Below are 20,658 nucleotides of genomic sequence, written 5' to 3' on the forward strand. Positions count from 1 at the left end.
GGAAATGAAAAGAAACAGTGGGGTTATTCATGATGGCAAGAGACATCTATGCCAGGAGCACTGATTCTCAGGTGGGTGGTGGAATACATTACCCATATTCCTCATCCACTTACAGAGAATAACCAGAATGCACTTCCATTTACAATTTGTTCAGTATGATGTAAGTTTTCTCCCTCAGCTGAAGGAACAGTATCATAACAGGTGGCCAACAGAGCTGATGGTCAATACCAGAGCCCAGGAGGATTGGAACCAGTCATAGAGACCCCAGGCTGAGCTTCGACCTATAATGAGACGAGGGATGAGAAGAACATCACAATTCTGTTCCCTAGGAGCCTTTGATGCTCCAAAACTAGCTCTCCATGTATAAATCCCTCTACTCCAGAGATTCTCCTCTATGGGTTCTGAGGGCCGGACGGCACCAAGTTAGGACTTGAACTCTGGGTCAGATGACAGCTTATCAAGCTGTGCAGCTGGTTACTTACCCCGTTGTTCTGGGATCTCCTTCCCTTCGTACTGGGCCCATGCAACTGCCTGCCGCTGCTCAGGACTCAGGTAGGCCATTTGCTCCGGTGTAACAGCCACAGCCTGAACACTGGTGAGACTAGACAGCTGGACGGGGTTGAAAACCACCTAGAGGTAAAGACAGGAATCAGTCATCCACAATCCTGTTGGGCCCCTGCTCTCCCTATGGTGACTCTAGGTCCCAGTCCACTGAAACTTACCGCAAACTTGGGAGCAGGGATGACGGAAATGGCAAGAGGAGTCAGGCCCTGGATCTGTTCTCGCAGTAATGCCGAAAGAGCCAGGTCTGGGATGCCAGCTAGTGAAGGAAGCAGGAGTGCATCTAACTATCAGAATCTACCCACGATGTAGTAACAAAACCCCGACAACCAGTGACAAACAGTGGCCCAGCTGCCCCACCTGCTAGAGTGCCGATTTCAGTGAAGATCTCAGGCCCCCAGTTACTGACTGGGCCAAAGCCACCAGGCAGCACAAGGAGGTAGGCCAGAACTTCCAGCTGTTCCTCAGAGCACGGGAGCTGCAGGTTGCCCAGGAAGAGAGCTGCTTGGCTGTGGAGCAGTAGGAAGAAAGGGAGAGGAATTCAGCTTTGAGGACAGAAGCTGTGGTCATAGATGGAGGAAGAGATGGCTTCACGTGGACTCCCTTCCTTCACAGCACAGCCCCTTCGTGAGCCCATCTCCACCACAGCACCCCCCCCCCCCCAAAACTTCCACAGGTAACCTAAGCTCCCAACTGCTGATGTGCCGTAACTCCTCTGGCCGCAGTCCACAGAGTGTGTGACCGAGTGCTGTCAGATAAATGAAATCCAGGTGGCTCACGTGCCGACCACTCTGCCGCAGGAAACTGGAGACCACAGCTCGGAGCTGGTGGAGCACAGGATACAGAGCTAAATCAATCTTGGGGAATTAGTGGATGGGAAATGACTAGGGGAGAGGAAGGTGCTCCTGGACTATATTGCCTTGTTCTAAACATCAGAAGATCCTGTAGCCATAGAGAAAAATCAAGGATACACCCTTGCCCTCACAAAGATAGGAGGAGGAGGAGGAGGAGGAGGAGGAGGAGGAGGAGGAGGAGGAAGGGGGCTGGAGAATACTTTGTATGAAGGACCTCAGAGAATAAATCACAGAGCTTCTAAGGTCACTAATATAGAGTATTAAGAAAAGACAAGCTGAGCGTGGTGGTACTCTTGCAATCTCAGTATTTGGGAGACAGGTAGGAGGATCAGAAGCTCAAGGCTATCCTCAGCTGCATAAGAGGGTCAAGACCAAGGTGGGCTACATAAGACCCCGTCTACAAAAACAAAAACAAATCAAGAAAAGATAGAAAGAATGGCCTGAAAGGATCACAAGAGAAAATCTGTTAGGCTTGGATGATGTAGAGGACTAAGTCTACAGGATGGATGTCTGGGGCAAGGCCAGGAAAAGAGAAGATGGTACCTGGACAGAGCTCCAGCCGTCTATTTGCCCCAGGCTGCTGAGCACACCCCAATCCACCAGGGTAAGCTCCTGCAGCTCTCGCTCTCCCAGACCTCTCAGGAGCCGGCCTAGCTGCAAGATCTGCTCAGGACGGAATCCCCTGGGGGCACCCCACAACTAGGAGGAAAACAGGAATGATGTGAGTGGAAAAAGTACCAGACTGGGAGTCAACCTCAGGGTCATGGTCTTTAGCTGTGGAACACCGGTCAGATCTCACTCGCCTTTTTTCGGTTTCCACCACAGTAAAATGAGAGTTTCTCTGACTTAGGGGTTCTGAAAGGCTGGAGTCTCAGTAGGAAAGGAGAGCAAACTCTAGCCCATGCATCCTAAACTCTATGTGCACCAGACCCCCTGAGGCACCAGCTGAAGTGCAGATGCCAGTCCCAAATCCGGAGATTCTTAGTCTGGCACGGGACCCAGCAATCGCCTTTTAAGAACCTGTTCCATAGACACTTTTGACAGCTCTTCAAATAGTCCCTCTGTCTATTGCACCACACTTTCTTCAGTACTGATCCCCTCTGACCTTCTACTTATAATCCAAAACTCTCACTTTCATCTTCTGCTTCCTCACCTCTTACCCAAGTCTCCATTCCCTTGTGTCCCATATCACACCCACTCAACTTCCTCATGTTTTACCCCCCTGGCCCTATTAGCCTCTCCATCCCTAACCTGCTTGGCCTTGCCCATGGCTGCCCGTAGTTCCTCAGGACCAAGTCCCGGATCTTCAGCAAACAGTGACAGACAATCCTCAAAGTCTGAGAGTTCCATCTCTGTGATCTGTGTGGCAGACCAGGCTGCTGGGAAGGTGCCCCGGATGTCTGCACAGTTTGGTACAGGCTCTGAAGGCAGAAGGCAGAGACAAAGGGTCAGTGTGATACTAAATTATGCCTCCAGTGATAGCTGCAGATCACTTAACCCTTGAAGGACAGAGCAGTGTGGGCATCAAGGATTAAGGAATGATGACAGTGAGCATTATAGGGCTCATATGACAAGGTCATCCTTTGTTAAATGGAAGACAGAGGAGATTGCTCAGATATTTAATAAAAGAGCTGAATCAGAACCCAGGTCTCTGGACTCATGATGTCTCCTTCTGTCTAGAGATTTCCTCAGCAGAGAGCTCCACACTTTGCCAGGCCAGAGAGAACAAGAAAACGGAATTCTGGACTAAATTGTTGTTTTGTTTTGTTTTGAGACAGGGACTCATGTAGCCCAGGTTGGCCTTAAATCTGCTACGTAGTTAAGGTTGACCTTGAATTCCTGGTCATCCTGCCTCCCCTCCCAAGTATTGAGATGACAGGTGTGTATACCACCACACCCGACTTTAAACATTTAATGGGTTATAAACTCCCAGGATTATAGACCCTTACAACTAGAAGAGACCTTGAATACCATCTTCTAACCCTTGTGCTTTACTGATGACCAAAGCCTAGAGAGCAGGAAATCTGCTCAGCGGGTCCAGCACACCTAGAGCCCAGCCTCCCATCCCACTGTGGTGCCAGTGATAGAACCCAGGGCCTTGTAAATGGCAGCCAGAGCTCAGCCACCCACAGTCACCCACCCAGGCTTCCAATTGCGTCATTTGCCTTGATACCTTCTCCCACACCCCCTGCTGGAGTATTTGGGGAGCTTCACCTGGGAGACCCTCGGCAGCTGACTGCACAATTCCAGCTACTAGAGCTGCTTTCTTGTGGGCAAGCTGTGGTCCTCTGCACAGATGTCCCACTCCGCTCTGCTCCCAGCTCTGCTGCTTTTCTAGAAGCCGCTCCAGGGTCTCCGGGCCCAAAGCCTCCTGCGGGAGAGAGTAGAGGGGAGGAGAAGCGATCTGGCAGGCAGGGCCAGGAGCTGTATTTTCAAGATCCTTTCATCAGGGCTGGGGGCTCATGACTGCAATGCTTGAAGCAGGACTGCCATGAATTTTAAGCCCACCAGGGCTACAGAACGAGTTCAGGCCAGCCTAACTCTCTCAAATAAACACACAAAACTGAAAACAAACGCTACAAACAAGCCCTGCCTTTGTTTAGCAGTCTCCTCAGACACAGACTGTGCTTCCTTTGCCCTCCATGACCTAACTCCCAAGAGCCAGCCACCGCTCAGTCTCCTTGTTCCTTCACCTCACCCTGGGGATCAAGGAAATCGCCTCAGTAGGCAGAGTGAATACGAGGCGTCCAGCTTGCTCTACTTCATCCTGGCTCCACAATTCTGCTTTCCTGGGTGGGGGGGGAGACAGATGAGACAGCACAGAGTTGAGTGAACTGTGAGGAAAATAAGACATTCTGAGACTGAGGACTCAGGGTACCTTTAAAGCATATGGAATGGGATGCCACTGTGACTGATGGTCAAGGACCTGGGTATAGGATGTTACCAAAGTGCCATACCCAAGAACAGGCTCCTGCAACAGCAGCCGTCCCAGCTCTGTGGCAAAGGTCTCTCCTAGGCAGAAGCCCTGCAGTTGACTGAGATGGGACAGGAGAACTGGTAAAGGGATCCGTCGTGTGCTCTCTATTCCCAGGAATCCAACCAAGGGGCCCAGTGTATTCAGTACGTCTTCAGAGATCGGGGTCTCCTTTGGAGCCTGGAGAGAGGCGTCAAGCCTTGGACAATACACCTGATCCAGAGTACCAGACTCCTTGATCACGATACCAAGTCCCTTGACCCTCCCTCCCCTCCTACTTCCAACTCAGCCCCCATGAAGGCCATTGCTCGTTTGCTGTTTTGTTTTGTTTTCCAGAGCTGAGGACCGAACCCAGGGTCTTGCACTTGCTAGGCAAGCGCTCTACCACTGAGCTAAATCCCCAACCTCTTGTTTGCTGTTTTAAATAGTGAGTGAGCTCAGACAGAAGCAGATAGAAAGACGGAGAGACAGACTGCAAAGGATTTCTTAGACATCAAGGGACACCAGCATGAAACATGAAGCAGGTTGATCAAAAAATTGAGAGGCAGATCTAGAAGCCAAGGCCAGTAGGTAGGTTAGCAGTCTAAGGCTTGGGTCTGGAAGTGAAAGAGCACTATTTGAGGGGCAAGGATCACAAAGGACCTGAGTCTGATGGGGAAGACTCTTACCAGGTTTTTCAGTGCCCGCTCTGCCAAGGCTGCCTGGTGGAGTGGGGTCAGTGTCAGCAGCTGCTCTGGAGCACCGTGGACCAACTCTACCACCAACATGATGGAATCATCGGACAATCTGTCCATCAGCTGGATCCTATTATTGAAATTTGACCGTGGTGACATTCAAGTGGAACTGAGGGAGCCTGAGAAGGGATCATCAAACCTCACCTTCCTAATGTCAGACCTGAAACTGTGACTCTACACAGAACTGATATTCAGCAGTCCTGAGCCAGCTCCCACCATGTACTTGAAGGGAGAGTACAAGGATGGTGGCTATCTCTAGCTGTCCTTTGAAACAATCTACCTGATATGATGCGCTCAAAAGCCCCAGATATTAACCACTATTCAAATCTCTTAGCATTTGTTCAAGGTGAGGAACTCCAGTTTTCTGACTCATGGTCCGAGGTCTTTTACCTCAGCTGGGTTCTTGGAGTTCTACATTATCTTAGAGAATCAACATAGTTAAAGAGATTTAAATGGCCTTTAAAAGAAATAAAACAGAAATCAGAAGTGGTACCTGTGCTCTATATAGAAAAGGGCCAAATGGATGAGAACCAAAATCTAGAGGGAAGCTTGCAAACACGTATGCATGGGAATTAACTGCTTTCACAAGTGTCACGTCTCCAGGAGGTCTTTAACCCCAGCCTTTCCCTATGCTCACTTGCAGCTCAGATGGCAAGCGGCTGGAGAAGCACATGGGTAAGGTACTCATAAACTAGAGGCTGGAGAGATGGCTCAGTGGATAAGAGCACTGGCTATTCTTCCAGAGGACCAAAGTTCAATTCCCAGAACCCACATGGCAGCTACAACCATCAGTAACTCCTGTTCCAGGGGATCCAACACTGTCTTCTGGCCTCTCTGGGTATCAGAATGTACTTGGTGTATAGAAATCCATGCAGCAAAATAACCATACACATAAAATAAAATAATAAATTATTAAAGCTCTAAAAAAAAAAAGTTGAGTGTAGTAGCACATGCCTTCAATCCTGGTACTTTGGAGTCAGAGGTGAGAGGATGTTTAGGAGTTCCAGGCCAGCCTGGTCTACACAGTGAGTTCCAGGCCAGTGAGAGCTACACAATGAGACCCTTTTAAAAAGATACTAATAAACCGGAATCTCTGGAATGGGGGAACCTCTCACCTAGCCTTCTCTCCCTCTATTCATACTTGAATCTGCTTTCTAACATTCCTTCCATGGGACCATCCAGCTCAGGTTTGGAGAGCACAAATGATCAGGAACTCACTACTTCAACTGCATTCAAGTACAAAAAAAAAAAAAAAAAAGAAAGAAAAAAAATCTGATTTTTACCTTGTGAATCCTAGTCTTGTCCCATGGAGCCACTCACAAATAACCCTATACACTTTCTTTCTATTTGAAAGCTTCTTGGGGTCTTGGAGGCTTTTTAACACACTTCATCCCCTACCCCCCATCCACTCCTCTGAACATACTGAAAACATAGTGCACTAATCAGATTGCAATCCTCTAGGACACAAAAAGACCATTTCCTCCTTCATTTCAGTTACTACACATCCATTAATATAGCCTAGATTTTTTCCCTAAATTCACCTCATGGCCACAACACAGTATTACCAGTCTCCGCTATCTTGTGCCAGGGCCATTCTTGGGAGCACATGGACATGAGAAACAACTTTGAAAGAGTCCTGTTTGGGACTGTAGATGACGTCAGGAAAGCACTAGACAAAAAGCTACCTCTTCTGGGTATTTCCCAAGAGGGAGTCAAAGGTGAGCACCCTGAGGCCCCCATATCTCCAGGCATGCACTCACGGTAAGTCTAGGAGCAGCCGTGTGTCAAGCTCACTCAGTTCTGGCCCCAGGGTAGTTAGCTCTGGCTCTGGCATTGTCATTCTCCGCTGTAACTCTGCCCAGATACAGGCCCGCTGGGAGGTATTGGATAGAGAAGGCAGGGTCAAGACAGAGCTGAGCATGGCGGCTGGGATCCTGAATCCAGGGTTCAAGCCTCCCACTAACATCGAAGACATCCTCTCACCAGGCTCCCTCGGACACCAGTGGGCAGTTGGTAGAGCATGTGTACCACAGCAAGGAAGTCTACCATTGAGCTGATCTGCTGCAGAAACTCACAGGACATGCCCCCTGCCAGGTTGCCCAGAGCCCTGTGGGCATGTGAGTGGGAAGATGCTCTTTAACACATGTAATAGCCTGCCTGATGCTTAATATCAGTGCTCTCAACACAAAGACAGATGTTCATTGACAGTCATTTACAGCTTGTGAAATGTTTGTATGTAGATAACATCATTGGCTTCCCATAACATCATCACTGTTTAGCAGCGAGAAAATAAAGATCTACAAAGGTCAAGGGATATTCTTAACATCAGTCTACTAGAAGTAAGTTGAGACTAGAGCTATGTCTTCAGATTCCAAAGTCCCTGGTTCTTTTACTGTAGGTGTAAGTAAAGTGATACCTACTTCTTTCTCTAGTGGCTCTAAAGTCACCTTGAATTAAATTAAGAACAGCAAATGTCTATTAGGAGTTTCTACTGGGCCAGGTACTGTGTTAAAGATATTGTGTGCCTTACTCTCATTCAATTTGCACAATAACTTTATTTTAATTCTCATTATATAAAAGGAAAAATCTGGCCGGGCGGTGGTGGCACACGCCTTTAATCCCAGCACTCGGGAGGCAGAGCCAGGCGGATCTCTGTGAGTTCGAGGCCAGCCTGGGCTACCAAGTGGGTCCCAGGAAAGGCACAAATCTACACAGAGAAACCCTGTCTCGAAAAACCAAAAAAAAAAAAAAAAAAAAAAAAAAAAAGGAAAAATCTGAAGCTTAGAGTGACTTAGAGACTTGACTCTAGGTAACAAAGATGTGGCGTGAGCCCAAGTTTTCTGAGTCCCACGGCAATAATTGGGATAGCTGTGGCACTATAGAAAGGAAGGAGGAAAGCAAGGGAAGGGAAGAAAACCAGAATGCTGGCAGGGCTGGAATAGTAGCCCATCCCTGTCTCTCCATCACACAGTGCCACATGTAGAGTGAGCACGTAATAACAACAACAACAATAATAATAACAATAATAATAATGCCACCTGAATCAAACCAACTGTCCAACCCAAGCTACTCACTGCAGGTTCCTGAGGGTCAGGTTGGTGGGCACTTGCATCTTCTTCCAAAGAAACTGTGCCTATGGACATACAAAGAGGAAACAGCTTCCCAGCAGAGGCACTGTCCCGAGGACCTCAGAGGTGAGCATGAGGCCATATTTCTTCACTTTGTGATGCTCACCAGGCCCCCCTTTCCCAAAGTCCTACTCCCTTCTGAGAGAGAGAGAGAGAGAGAGAGAGAGAGAGAGAGAGAGAGAGAGAGAGAGAGACCAGTGATAGGGGATAAGGTATCTGAGCAAGGGCCGAGTAAAGGAAGTGGAGAAGACAGAGAGGGCGTTCTAAGGCCAGAAGAAAGCAGTACCTGCTGCTCAGACCAGGGCAGCTGCCGATAGCGCCTCCGGTTTGCCAGAAGAGCCACGGTGTCCAGTTGTAGCAGCTTTAGTGGGAGCAGGGGAAGCAGGCAGTCTGGCCAAGTGGTGGGGATGGGCTGCTGGCAGCGGTGGGTAGAGCAGTGGGTAGAGCAGTTCGGTGATAGGTGAGAGGGTCTGCACTAGCCCTTAGCGACGGGCAGAAAGGGATCAAAGCCAGCATGGAGTGGAAGGGCATGTGCCATGGCAGCATTGAATGCCTAGGTCCCACACACCGCGGGCTATTGCGGTTTGTGTTGCGCTGGTTAAGACACCTGATGAACAGAAGTCCCCTAGCTTCTCTCAGCCTTAGTCTTTTCATCGGAAAGCAGGAGGTTGGCCTGGAAGATCTCAGGCCTTCTGGCTTCGACAGTGTAGGATAATGGGAGCAGTAATGTTCTGCATCAGGACCTGGGATGCTGTTACCATCCAGGTGGGCACAGAGCTAACCTGAACTCTCAGGGCCACTGTAGGGGGAGTGTACGAAGCAACACCAGCCAGTTGAAACCACCCAGAACACGGAGAGGTGCCCAGTCTGGAGATCCCACACATACCTGACCCGGAATGCACACAGCTGTGCCAGCACCTGTTGCACCCATACTTTTAACACCGTCTTTTACCTGCACAAAAATTAGTAGTATCTGGGTGCGTGCTTGCATGAGTGCGTGCATGCATGTGTGGTCTCTGGCCACACGGAAGATGCCCACCCCCTATGTACCATGCATCTTCTGCTTATCTCGTTCTCCTGTTCACATACCCGAAAGGTCTGCAGGAGTGCAGCAGTCTGGCAAGCCGAAAGCCTTGATAGCTCAGGGCCCAGGCAGGAACAAGCCCCAAGCAGAATTCGCTTAGGGATGGCCTGGAGTGTCTGGGGGCTGAGACCTGGCAGCAGAGGATGCAAGGAGCAGAGTTCCTCCAGGGATAGCTAAGTAACAAGAGACAAGAGTTCTGAGGAAGGGGGGCAGGATGTTGGGAAGACAATAACTCTGTACAGTTGGGCAATAGGTATGAGGGGAGCTGAGAGAGAGAGAGGAAAGAGACTCGATGCAAGAGCCATGGGACTAGGGCACAGAGCCTCTAGGAGGCACAGAACTTGATGCTACTCACATCGTGCCTAGGGAGGAGCCTTCCAAACAGCAGAACAGCCTGGAATGGAATGGAACGGGAATCAGCGGCTCTTAGCTCCCATTAGCCAAGTCTCAAAAAGGTCCCAGACCTGCCCTCTAAAGCTTCCAGTTCCCTCCCAGCCACCCCAGGGACCAACCTCTCTGAAGGTCCTTCTTGAGCTGAGAAAGGGGAAGGAGGAATGTCTTGTTCACCTTCAGCATTACCCAGGGAAAGGAAGGGCTGGTCATATCTCTACATGGGATTCTCATGACTGGGCCTTCAGGGAGTAAGACAAGCCCACCTGGGCAGGTGTGACACTGGCTCCCTGTAGGGCAGGAAGCATGGCTCTGAGCTGGGGCTCTGACAGCTCCTGCAGGAAGCGGAGGCCCAGCTGGGAAAAGAGAGGTGCCCAGACCCGCAGCTCTCGAGGGCTTAAGACAGCACCTCCAGATGAACGCAACAATCCCAGAAGTTCATATGCCACCTGTAACGAAGGAAGACTTGGGACTGGGGAGAAAACACAGCTGAATCCAGGACTGTCTTCCCAAACTCACATCTGCATTTCCCAGGGCTTGGACTAGTCCTTGGAACCAGGGAGACCAGAGTAGAACTGGTCCAAGATCACGAAAGGAGTCATTGGGTAGGGTTAGGAAGAGGCGAGAAGAGGCCAGAATGAGTAGGCACTAAGGAACAGAGATGGCAGAGAGTGGGATTGGGAACCCACACCACTGTGCTTAACCTTGGTTGGTGCAACTGGGCAAGTCGTTCACACAGTCCCTGGGGAAGTCTGGAGTCTTTCAGATTTGTACCAAGGGGCTTACCCGTCCTTCTGGGCGGAGGGTCCCATTGGCCGCACATTCCAGCAGGCCCTGTTCTACAGGCCCCAATGGATCACTCAAGGGCACCAGACTCTGTAACTCCTCAGGACTCAGGAAACATGCGAGGGACCCAAGCCTGAAGGGGGCATGAAGTTGGCCTTGATGTGGTCACTGATATTAGTACCTAGGCACGAACTATTTGGTACATCGAGTAGGCATGTAAACTAAACTGGGAAACGTGAGCACCATATATCAGTTTCTGTCTCAGAGCCCCTAGACTGCCAGGACCGTGTTCTCCTCTCTTGCCCCTTCCTTCCTAGAATACTATCCCTGCTTCTACACCACCTCCCTGCTGGCCATGGTCACTGACTCCACAACCACTCACCTACGCACTTGCTCCTCACCATCCTCCATGCTCTGGTTCACTAGGCTCCGAAGCACGTGTCGGGCATGCCCTGGCCCAAGACCTGCCACTGGCCAGATATCCTCCAGGGCCTGGATCTGAGATGGGGAAGGAGAGGTGGGGTAATGGTGAGACTGGGAGCCCACTAGGCAACATGCTGCTGACTCCCATCCCACCTTGAGGAGGATGGCACAGTCAAATAATGATGACCCTCATACCTGGTGAGGGCTGAGCTGTAGAAAGTTCTCCAGCGGGAGATGGGGAAGCAGAGGCAGCACCGCCCACAGCAGCTCCTGGGGCCAATCAGGCACTTCTCCAAACAGCTCAGGGGCCAGCAGGCGCTTAGCCAGGGCCTCCTTCTGTTCAGGCTTCATTCCTGAGCTGTGATCCCGGATGGCAGCCAGGCTAAGGAGAGTAACGGGTCTCAACGTTTCTCTTACACACTCTCTGTTACAGTCTCGTCAGGGTGGACGGGAAGCAGACGCTCCCTGGTTTAACACAGAGGAGCTCTAACAGGGATCTCTGGAGGTGGACAGGCTTGACCTGACTCTGACAGGGGCAAGAGTGGTTCTTACACGCTGTCATTGGCCAGAAGGGACGGTGGGAAGCGCATCAGGTCAGGGACAGCCAGGAAAGGGATGAGTGGTGACAAGTCAATGAAGAGCTGGGAGGTGAGACGTGGGTACCGCTGGAGCAGCAAGGCTGTCAGGCGGCCCACGGCCTGCTCCTCGGATGGCGGAACCTGTAAGAACATAGAAACGGCCGCTGCCTCCAAGGGCATTCCGTGTCTTCTGCCACCTCCTCTTTGAAGTTCCTCTTGTCACTTTAGCGACCCCCCAGAACACCAGGGTCTGGGAAGCTGTGATCCCTTCTTTATCCCTTCCGTCCTTGTTCCCCTCCCCTCTACGCCCACCTTCAGCTGAGCCCAGGAACGATGCATGAGCGTCAGGAAGCCCTGCGCAGCCTCCATCTCCGCTGAAAGCACCAGCTGCTGAAGATCTTCTGGAGGCATGTGAAGGTAGGCCTGGGAACGGCAGGCAGTGGTGGGTATGACTTCAGTGAGCCGAGACCTCAAGCCGCGCTGCCCCTCAGCCACCCACGTGCCCTTCCACCTGCTACCTGCACTAGGATCTTCAGGACCCAAACACTCTTCTCTCTCTGGAGTAGATCCCACAGTATAGGCTGGGGGGAAGAAAATACAGGAAGAGAGTTGACTCTCTGATCCTCCTAAAGTCTGCCCAGGGACTTCAGCTCAGCTTGTGGGGACACTTGCAAGCCCTTCCTCTGAAGTTAGCATGTGTGTCTCTTCAGATGGTAGGCCCCATTAAGTCTGGGACCATGTCCTAACTTTTCTCTTACGGTCTCCCATGCCAGGCTTATAGTTGGCTCCACAAATACGTGTAGGCCTCAACCAAACTACAATCACTCCGTCTAATTCCATTTCACTCAGTCTAGGGCTTGAAAAAAGTGGCCCTAACACGGACCAACAAAATCTCACAAAGTACCTTTACATAATAGATATTCAATGAATTAAAGATGAAATTTAACACATTGTAAGCTCCTCTGTCGCACCGAGAAGCTGCAACAGGAAACATCACTTGCCTGAGGTCACAATCATTTATGTGATAGATGAACCTAAACAAAGTCTTCTGATTTGTAGTCCCTTCAATCTTCCTTTTTCATTCTTACTTTCCAACCCACAATTCTCACTTGTTAGGGAGAGAATTAAAATCTTTTACTTCCTGGAGCAGAACACGGGAGAGTCGCAGAGTGTGACAGAATAATGAGATGGAGTTTATTGCATGTTTATGAATCATGCGCTAGGCTAAGCCAGCAGCACGTAGCATTCCACAGAGTCTTTGCAACGACTCTAGGGTTAATATTGTGCTACACTCAGTTTATAGATGAGAAGACAGAGTGACCTGCCCGAGGTTGGAAGCCCAAGCCTGTCCAGCTCCACAGGTGTGTGCTTAAATCACTCTGAGTACTACACCCTCCTCTTCTCTATATTAGAAAACGTTCCTGAGTCCCTTCCCTTGCTCCAGGGGCTTTTACAGAGGCAGTTCACTCACACTGAAGCAGGACAGAAGCTCCATCTTGCTCATACCGGAGCTGAGACTGACAGTGGACTCCAAGTCTGGTGGGGTTGGCTCTTCTCGGGCCAGGTACTCCCCAACCGTCCTCAGTACACTTCTGCGGCCCTCTGGGCGGAAGGCATCCCAGAAGGAACAGTTGTCTGGGAGACTAGAGAGCAGCAGAGCTTGGCCCAGCATCCCCTGAGTCTCAGTACCCCCAGCCCCTGGACCCAAGAGGAAAGTCAGTAAGCGCAGGAGATAATGCAGGCGTGTGGGGTGGGCAAGGGCTGGCACAGAGGACTGACAGCGTGGCAACTGGGATAACATGCCAAGCAGAAAGGGGCCAGGAGCCAGACAGAGCGGCGATGGTCCCAGAGGCAGCAGGGAAGGCAGCAAAGGCCCCAGCATGCCTTCTAGAAAGCAAGTGTCATTGCCTCCACGACTTATTCGGCACTGGCCTGCTAGCCAAGCCCAGAAGGGGACCAAGGCCTCATACATAGTGTCGTTGGCACAGACCATGAGCAGGAAGCTGCCCCCGTCTGGGCAGCGTTCTCCACAGGGTCCAACGCGGCAAGGTGGGAAGTCAGTGGGATCCAAAGTCGGGCCCTGACACACGTGCTGAACCCAAGCCTGGTTTCGGGGGGGCACAGCCTGCAGACTCTCCTCCACACACAATCGTTCAGCCCACAGTGTCTCATTCTCCAGGAAGCAACCCCAGAATATGTCTGGGGTAAGGGGCACAGGGACCAAGCCATCCGGGCAGCTGGTAGGGGGTGGGAGCAGACCAGCACAGAGTTGCTTTACCAAGCGACGATTAGGGCCAGACAGGGCAGAAAACGAGAGGTTGCCGCAGATCATATCCAGAAATTGATCAGGAAACTGATCGTGGCAGGCCTGGAGCCAACCTTGGGCACGGGGTGCCCATGAGACTGCATACCATACCGCTGTCTGGCAGATGACGGCTGTGCCAGGAGGGGGCGGCGGGGTGCCAGGAGGGGGCGGCGGGGTGCCAGGAGGGGGCGGCGGGGTGGCTGGAGGGGGCGGTGAGGTGGCCGGAGGGGGCGGTGAGGTGGCCGGAGGGGGCGGTGAGGTGGCCGGAGGGGGCGGTGAGGTGGCCGGAGGGGGTGGTGGGGTGGCAGGTTTGATGTGCTGGCAGAGCAAGTAGATAGAGAAGTTGGAAATGCTGTAGGGTGGCTCTGGGCCTGAGTGGTTCTCGCAGAGGGCCTCCACAGAGATGGCTCGCCGCCGCCGCTGTCGAGGGCTGATGTGAGCTACAGGCTGGGAAGCCCTGGGCAGAGGCACACCTGTGCTCAGACAGTGCAGGAGGGCAGGGGGTGGAGGTGGTGATCCAGACAGAAAGCCCAGTGCTTGGGCATCCCAGGAAAGGTTGTTCCGCATGCCCCTGGGTGCAGAGGGAGGAGCAAGCAGGGCGTGATCAGCCCACATTTCCTCCAGTTGAAGGTTTTGAACCTAGCTCAGAGCTCTGCAGGGGGTGTGGCAAGCATGAGCTTTTCCTAAAGTCAGCTTCCTGAGAACATAGGTATCACTGGCTTGAATACTAGGATGGAGGGAAGGACAGAAATCTTCGCTGCCACGGCACAACATCGCTGGGGACAGCCCACTCCTGGTCCCACGCTTTTTCCTTTCTTCCTCTGGTTTTAGGTAGCTTAAACACAACCCTTGTTCGGCCTCATATCAGGAAATCATCCTGACAACCGAATATGCCTGATTGTACTCTGGCACTGTTATACAGAATAGAGGAGTCCAGTCGTCTGTGCCCCTCCACCCAGCCCCATCTTTACTAGTTAACATGTGTTAGGCACTAGATGGCAGACAGTCTAAGTTTATACTTTATCAACTCTCTGAGACAGGGTTTCTCTGTGTAACCCCGGCTGTCCTGGAACTCACTCTGTAGCCCAGGCTGGCCTCAAACTCAGAGATCCACCTGCCTCTGCCTCCTGAGTGCTGGGATTAAAGGCATGCGCCACCATGCCCACCTTTTTTAAACTCCTCACAGCAACTCTACGGTAGTGATGCCTTTGTTTTACAAATGGGGAGAGTGAGGCCTACACCGCCAGAGATGGGTCCAAGGTCACATGACAATGAAGGGGAGTTGAAAACCAACCCAGGTGTCACACTCCAAAGCCACTAATCCACACTCTTCCTATTGATTTCTGTCTAAGTTCCGGGGGCTAATCCCTTCAGTGCTCTACCTACAGCTTGCTCAGACCCAGCTCCCCGGGTCTAGAGGTCTCCTGTTACTTACCATAGGAGCAGCTGTTGAAGGTTCCCTAGGAGGGAAAGAGCGAGGAAGAAAACAACCCTGATTGCGGCTTCTCACGCTGCTGCATCCCGGCCCTCACCCTGGCGGCACTTACCTCCCTGGCACTGCCCATTGGCATCAGGCTCTGGCTGTCCCATAATAGAAAAGACCTCATCTTGCAGAGAGTGAGTGACGCGGAGAAGCCCCTCCTGGAAGGCAGCATAGAGGGGGGCCCCCACTGTGCGTAGCAAGCCACCCCAAAGAGCCTCCTCAGAGCCCAGGTCTCCTGTTGGGGTAAGCAAGCCCAACAGACCCTGCAAAAAGTGAGGCGCTGGCTCTCTCCCATCAAGGCCTGTGGCATTGGTGGGGTCCGCACTGGGCTGCAGCTGCACCAGGGCCTGCCAGCGTGTACCCTCTAATAACAACGTCAGAGAAGGCAGCCAGTCAGCAGCCAGGACACAGTCAGAGGGCCCATCACGAGTGCAGGGGGGCCTTGTGGGAGCAGGGGGGCCTCCAGGAACTAAAGCTCCCAACAGCGCCTCTACAAGTCCACCCAGTACACCTGCCTGGTGCGCCAAAAAGTCCCGGGGAGTCTGCTCCTGGCCCAGGAGCGCCAGCACGTCTCCCAGAAGCCCTAGCATTGGCTCCCAGTCTGGGCTACCTCTCAGTGCCACGAGGAAATCATGGAGTCGAAGCGCAGGGGGCTGGAGAGGTGGGGGCTCTCCCACTGGTCCCTCCCCCATCCTCCCAAGCTCAAAAGAAGAAGAAATGTTGGCCAAGAATGCAGAGAACCGTGACTGGCTGAGGGAACGCTGAGGCGCTTGGTCCAGAGCGGAGATGAATGACTTCAGGAGGGAGAGAGCAGGATCCGAAGACTGAGGCCCAGGAGGGACCAAAGTCACTATAAGAGAGATGAGAAATCACTAAGGGAGAAAAGACTAAAGCCCAAAGTAGCTCTTCCCCTCTTTACTTCTGAAGATAAAGTGAAATGAGCCAGGCATGAGCCTACAGCAGTGTTTCTCAACCCGTGGGTCGTGACCCCCTTCGCAAAGGTTGCCTAAGACCATCGGAAAACATAGATATTTACACTATGATTCATAACTGTAGCAAAATTATAGTTATGAAGTCACAATGAAAGTAATTTAATGGTAGGGGGGGTCACCCCAACAGGAGGAACTGTATTAAAGGGTCGCCGGGTTAGGAAGGTTGAGAACCGCTGCTCTACAGTAAGTCTTGGCCCTGTTTCCTGAACCCTTAGTGTGGCACCAATCTCTGCCTTCTTCCTTGTCGCTTCAGCCTTTATCTAACTGGTTAACCTCCACACTATTCCTTGTAGACTTTTTTTTTTCCCCCAAGACAGGGTTTCTCTGTGTAGCTTTGGAGCCTGTCCTGGAACTCTCTCTGTAGTCCCGGCTGGCCTCGAACTCACAGAGATCCGCCTGCCTCTGCCTCCCGAGTACTGGGATTAAAGGCGTGCGCCACCACCCACCCCAGCTACTTATAGACAAGGATTCTCTATGTAATCCAGGCTGGACTCAATCTCAATCCTCTGCCTCAGAGCGCTGGGCTAACAGACACAAGCTACCATATTCAGCTAACCTACACTCTCGTGTCTTATTAAAGGTAAAGGTGGGGCCGGTGAGATGCCTCAGTGGGTAAAGGCATCTGTTGCCAAGCCTGGCGACCTGAGTTCAAACCCCAAAACCCACCTGGTGAAGGAGAGATTCAAATCCTGCTGTTGTCCTTACCTCCTCCTGTGTGCCATGGTGCCTTGTGTGTGCACACAGAGTTTTAAAAAGAGGGGAAAGTTCTCTGTCTGTCTGTCTGTCTGTCTCTCTCTCTCTCTCTCTCACACACACACACACACACACACACACACACACACACACACACACGGGCGCTCGCACACGCCCACGAGTTTTTAAAAGATGGGAAAGGTTATTCTCCTTCATCCCCAGCCTACTCCATGTTCTCACCTTTGTGTGAGACCAGCAATAGCAGCAGTAGCAGCAGCAGCCGGAGCCAGCGGCTCAGAGCCATGTTTCCAGGCACACCCTGGTCCTAGAGGCGAGTGCTGGTTATTCTCACCTTGAAGGAATAGCCCGGTGAGGACAGGGCATTGTAGGCAGCCTGGGGCTCCTCTGACACGGTAGTATGGTCTCTCGGGAAACAATATCTGTAACCTGACATCATGTTTGTCACCGGAGCCACTGAATACCCGATCCTTTGGCTTTGGGAGAAGGGTGTACTTCTTTTAGAGGGACCAATGAGAGGGAACTTCGGGGCCCTCAGAGTATCAGCCAAGGAGATAGAATGAGTTAGGAACCAGAGAGAGGTAGGCACACATGGGAACAGGAGACTGGAAATGCAACCTGGGGGTCTGCAGAAAAAATGTAAAATGCAGAAAAATACACACACAAAGGTATAAAAGGAGCTTGAGAGGCAAAGAAGATTTGAGGGATTTGAGAAAGGAAGTGGGCAGCCAGCGATGAGCAGAGAACAGATAGTGGTTAAGATACATTGGTTTCAAGGGTGGAACACTCAGGAAGAAGAGAGCAAGTACTTTAAACTCACTATCTAGAATCCCACAGTATTGGTGCTGAAGAAGCGGCTCAGCAGTTAAGGGTGTGTACTGCTTTTGCAGCAGACCTGAGTTTGGTTCCCAGCACCCATATTAGGTGGCTCACAGGTGATTATAACCCCAGCTCCAAGGGATTCTGATGTCTCTGACCTCTGGGGACAATTACACTCATGTGTCCATACCTACATGGAGACAAGACACACATACACTTAAAAATAAATCCTTAGAATCCCACAATATTAAGAGGTAGGCAGGACTTCACAAACCACGTAGGGAATTAATAGGTAAGGAAAGAGACCCAGAGAGCTGTGACTTGCTGGTTACACCATTCAAATATTGCAGTTTCTCTTTCTCTCTCAAATTTAAACTCCCTACCCATGGAATCCTGTTCATGGACTAGAAAGACTTCATTTGAAATAAGCTGGTCTAGTCAGGGTCTGGTCAGTTTTTCTTGTGTAAAAGTCCTAAGTTGCAGGGCTGGAGAGATGGCTCAGCAGTTAAGAGCACTGACTGCTCTCAGAGGACCCAAGGTTGATTCCCAGCACTACAGCAGCTCACACCATCTCTGATTCTAGTTCCAGCGGATCTGACCTCCTCTTTTGGCATCTGAGAGCACCAGGTATGCACATGGTACATACACATATATGCAGGCAAATTACACATACAAATTATTATATTTTATTTTTTGAGACAGTGTCTCTCTATGTAGCTCTGGTTGCCCTAGAACTCTCTATGTAGACTAGGCTGGCCTAGAACTCAGAGATCTGGCTGCCTCTGCCTCCCAGGTGCTGGGATTAAAGGCGCATGCCACTGCACTTGGCCATACATTTTTTTTTAATTTAAAAAACAAAATAAGCCGGGCGGTGGTGGCGCACGCCTTTAATCCCAGCACTCGGGAGGCAGAGCCAGGCGGATCTCTGTGAGTTCGAGGCCAGCCTGGACTACCAAGTGAGTTCCAGGAAAGGCGCAAAGCTACACAGAGAAACCCTGTCTCGAAAAACCAAAAAAAAAAAAAAAACAAAAAAAAAACAAAATAAAATCAGACCAAACTGTTGTGATGCACATCTTTAATCCTAGCACTTGGGAGGCAGAGGCAGGTGGATCTCTGAGTTTGAGGCCAGCCTGGTCTACAGAGTGAGTTCCAGGACAGCCTGGGCTACTCATAGAAATCCTGTCTCAAAGAAAAAAAAAAGGAAAAAAAAAACCTTCAAAATGTGTTGCGTTGGTATAGTAATTTAAATGTAATTGGCTCCTATAATCTCACAGGGAGTGGCACTATTAGGAGATGTGGTTTAGGAATGGGTGTGGCCTTGTTGGAGGGAGTGTGTCACTGTGGCAGACTTTGAGGTTTCCTGTGCTCAGGATACCACTCAGTATCTCAGTCTTCCTGTTGCCTGCAAGATGTAGGACTCTCAGGTACTATTACAGCACCAGGTCTGCCCGCATGCCGCCATGCTCCCCGTCATGATGATAATGGACTAAACCTCTGAAACTGTTAGCCAGCCTCAATTAAATATCTTCATTTATAAGAGTTGCTGTCGTCATGGTGTCTCTTCACAGCAATAAAAAACTCTAACTAAGACAGCTGGGAATGGTGGCACATGCCTTTAATCCCAGTGCTCAGGAGGCAGAGGCAGGATAATCTCTGTGAGTTTGAGTCCAGCCTGGTCTACATAGCAAGTTCCAGGCCAGCCAGGGTTATATAGTGAGACCATCTCAAAAAAACAAAACAAACATAAACATGCCCTATATTGTCCTTTTTAAAAAAAATATTTATTTTATGTTTATTGGTGTTTTCTGCATGTATGTCTGTGTGAGGGTGTCAGATCTTGGAGCTATAGACAGTTGTGAGCTGCCATGTGGGTGCCAGGAATTGAAGAACAGTCAGTGTTCTTAAGCACTGAGCCATCTCTCTAGCCCCCACATGCCCTGTATTGTAACCACAGCTGGAATCTGGGTTCTTTGCCTAGAAACTTCAGTGTAGGTTTTTAAAAAGATGATTCCTAATATGGAAACTTTGTGAACACACTTTATTTTCACAAGTTGAGGACCAAGTGGCTATAGGTCTTGGCAATAGCATGGAGGGGACTTGAAGTTTCCCAGGGTGGTAGTGCAGACCCTGGTCAAACATTGCAGTAGATAATACTTGCCAGCAGCAGTGTCTTAGCCACGGGAGCTGAGAAACCATTGTCTCTGGGGGCAAGGATGAGGTCGCCCTAGCGATGGTTCTGGATTGCTGCCTAAACCTCAGCAAGGCTGAGCTCTGCTAGTTTTTTCCAATTTGACACAAATGTAGATACACCTGTGAAGTGTGAGTGGGCTGAACCAGGTCTCTGCCAGCCAGTGTGAGTGGGCTGAACCAGGTCTCTGCCAGCCAGTGTGAGTGGGCTGAACCAGGTCTCTGCCAGCCAGTGTGAGTGGGCTGAACCGGGTCTCTGCCAGCCAGTGTGAATGGGCTGAACCGGGTCTCTGCCAGCCAGTGTGAGTGGGCTGAACTGGGTCTCTGCCAGCCAGTGTGAGTGGGCTGAACTGGGTCTCTGCCGGCCAGTGTGAGTGGGCTGAACCAGGTCTTCCAGCCAGTGTGAGTGGGCTGAACTGGGTCTGCTAGCCAGTGTGAGTGGGCTGAACCAGGTCTCTGCCAGCCAGTGTGAGTGGGCTGAACCAGGTCTCTGCCAGCCAGTGTGAGTCGGCTTCTGCAACAGCATGATCTTCAAAGGTGAAACTTTGAAGAATTCCTGCAGGAAAGTCAGTCATCTCAGCCTCCTTGGTGGGCAGGAAAAAGACAAGCCTTTTCCAGGAACCCAGAGTTGATCTTCAGAGAAAGACAG

General features: G+C 51.0%; 1 protein-coding gene across 1 annotated transcript; it reads right to left on the minus strand.

The window, feature by feature from the left end:
* Window positions 1-75: 75 nt before the first annotated feature.
* Strc (stereocilin) lies at window positions 76-18,665 on the minus strand. Its single transcript, XM_052723225.1, has 29 exons — window positions 17,226-18,665; window positions 15,365-16,150; window positions 15,253-15,277; window positions 12,984-14,388; window positions 12,031-12,093; window positions 11,825-11,935; window positions 11,487-11,653; window positions 11,130-11,316; window positions 10,894-11,009; window positions 10,512-10,644; window positions 9,992-10,174; window positions 9,691-9,729; window positions 9,341-9,508; window positions 9,138-9,203; window positions 8,538-8,663; window positions 8,198-8,256; window positions 7,107-7,230; window positions 6,884-6,996; window positions 5,058-5,193; window positions 4,373-4,569; window positions 4,114-4,204; window positions 3,630-3,786; window positions 2,667-2,836; window positions 1,959-2,114; window positions 1,243-1,385; window positions 922-1,070; window positions 723-820; window positions 483-630; window positions 76-281 (listed from the first exon to the last, which is right to left on the minus strand). The coding sequence occupies exons 1-29, from the start codon at window positions 17,287-17,289 to the stop codon at window positions 193-195; spliced, it is 5,469 nt and encodes a 1,822-aa protein (XP_052579185.1). The 5' UTR covers window positions 17,290-18,665; the 3' UTR covers window positions 76-192.
* Window positions 18,666-20,658: the final 1,993 nt, after the last annotated feature.

This window comes from Peromyscus californicus, unplaced genomic scaffold, assembly GCF_007827085.1.
Source record: "Peromyscus californicus insignis strain IS unplaced genomic scaffold, ASM782708v3 Scaffold_7__1_contigs__length_154581171, whole genome shotgun sequence".
Lineage (NCBI taxonomy): Eukaryota > Metazoa > Chordata > Mammalia > Rodentia > Cricetidae > Peromyscus > Peromyscus californicus.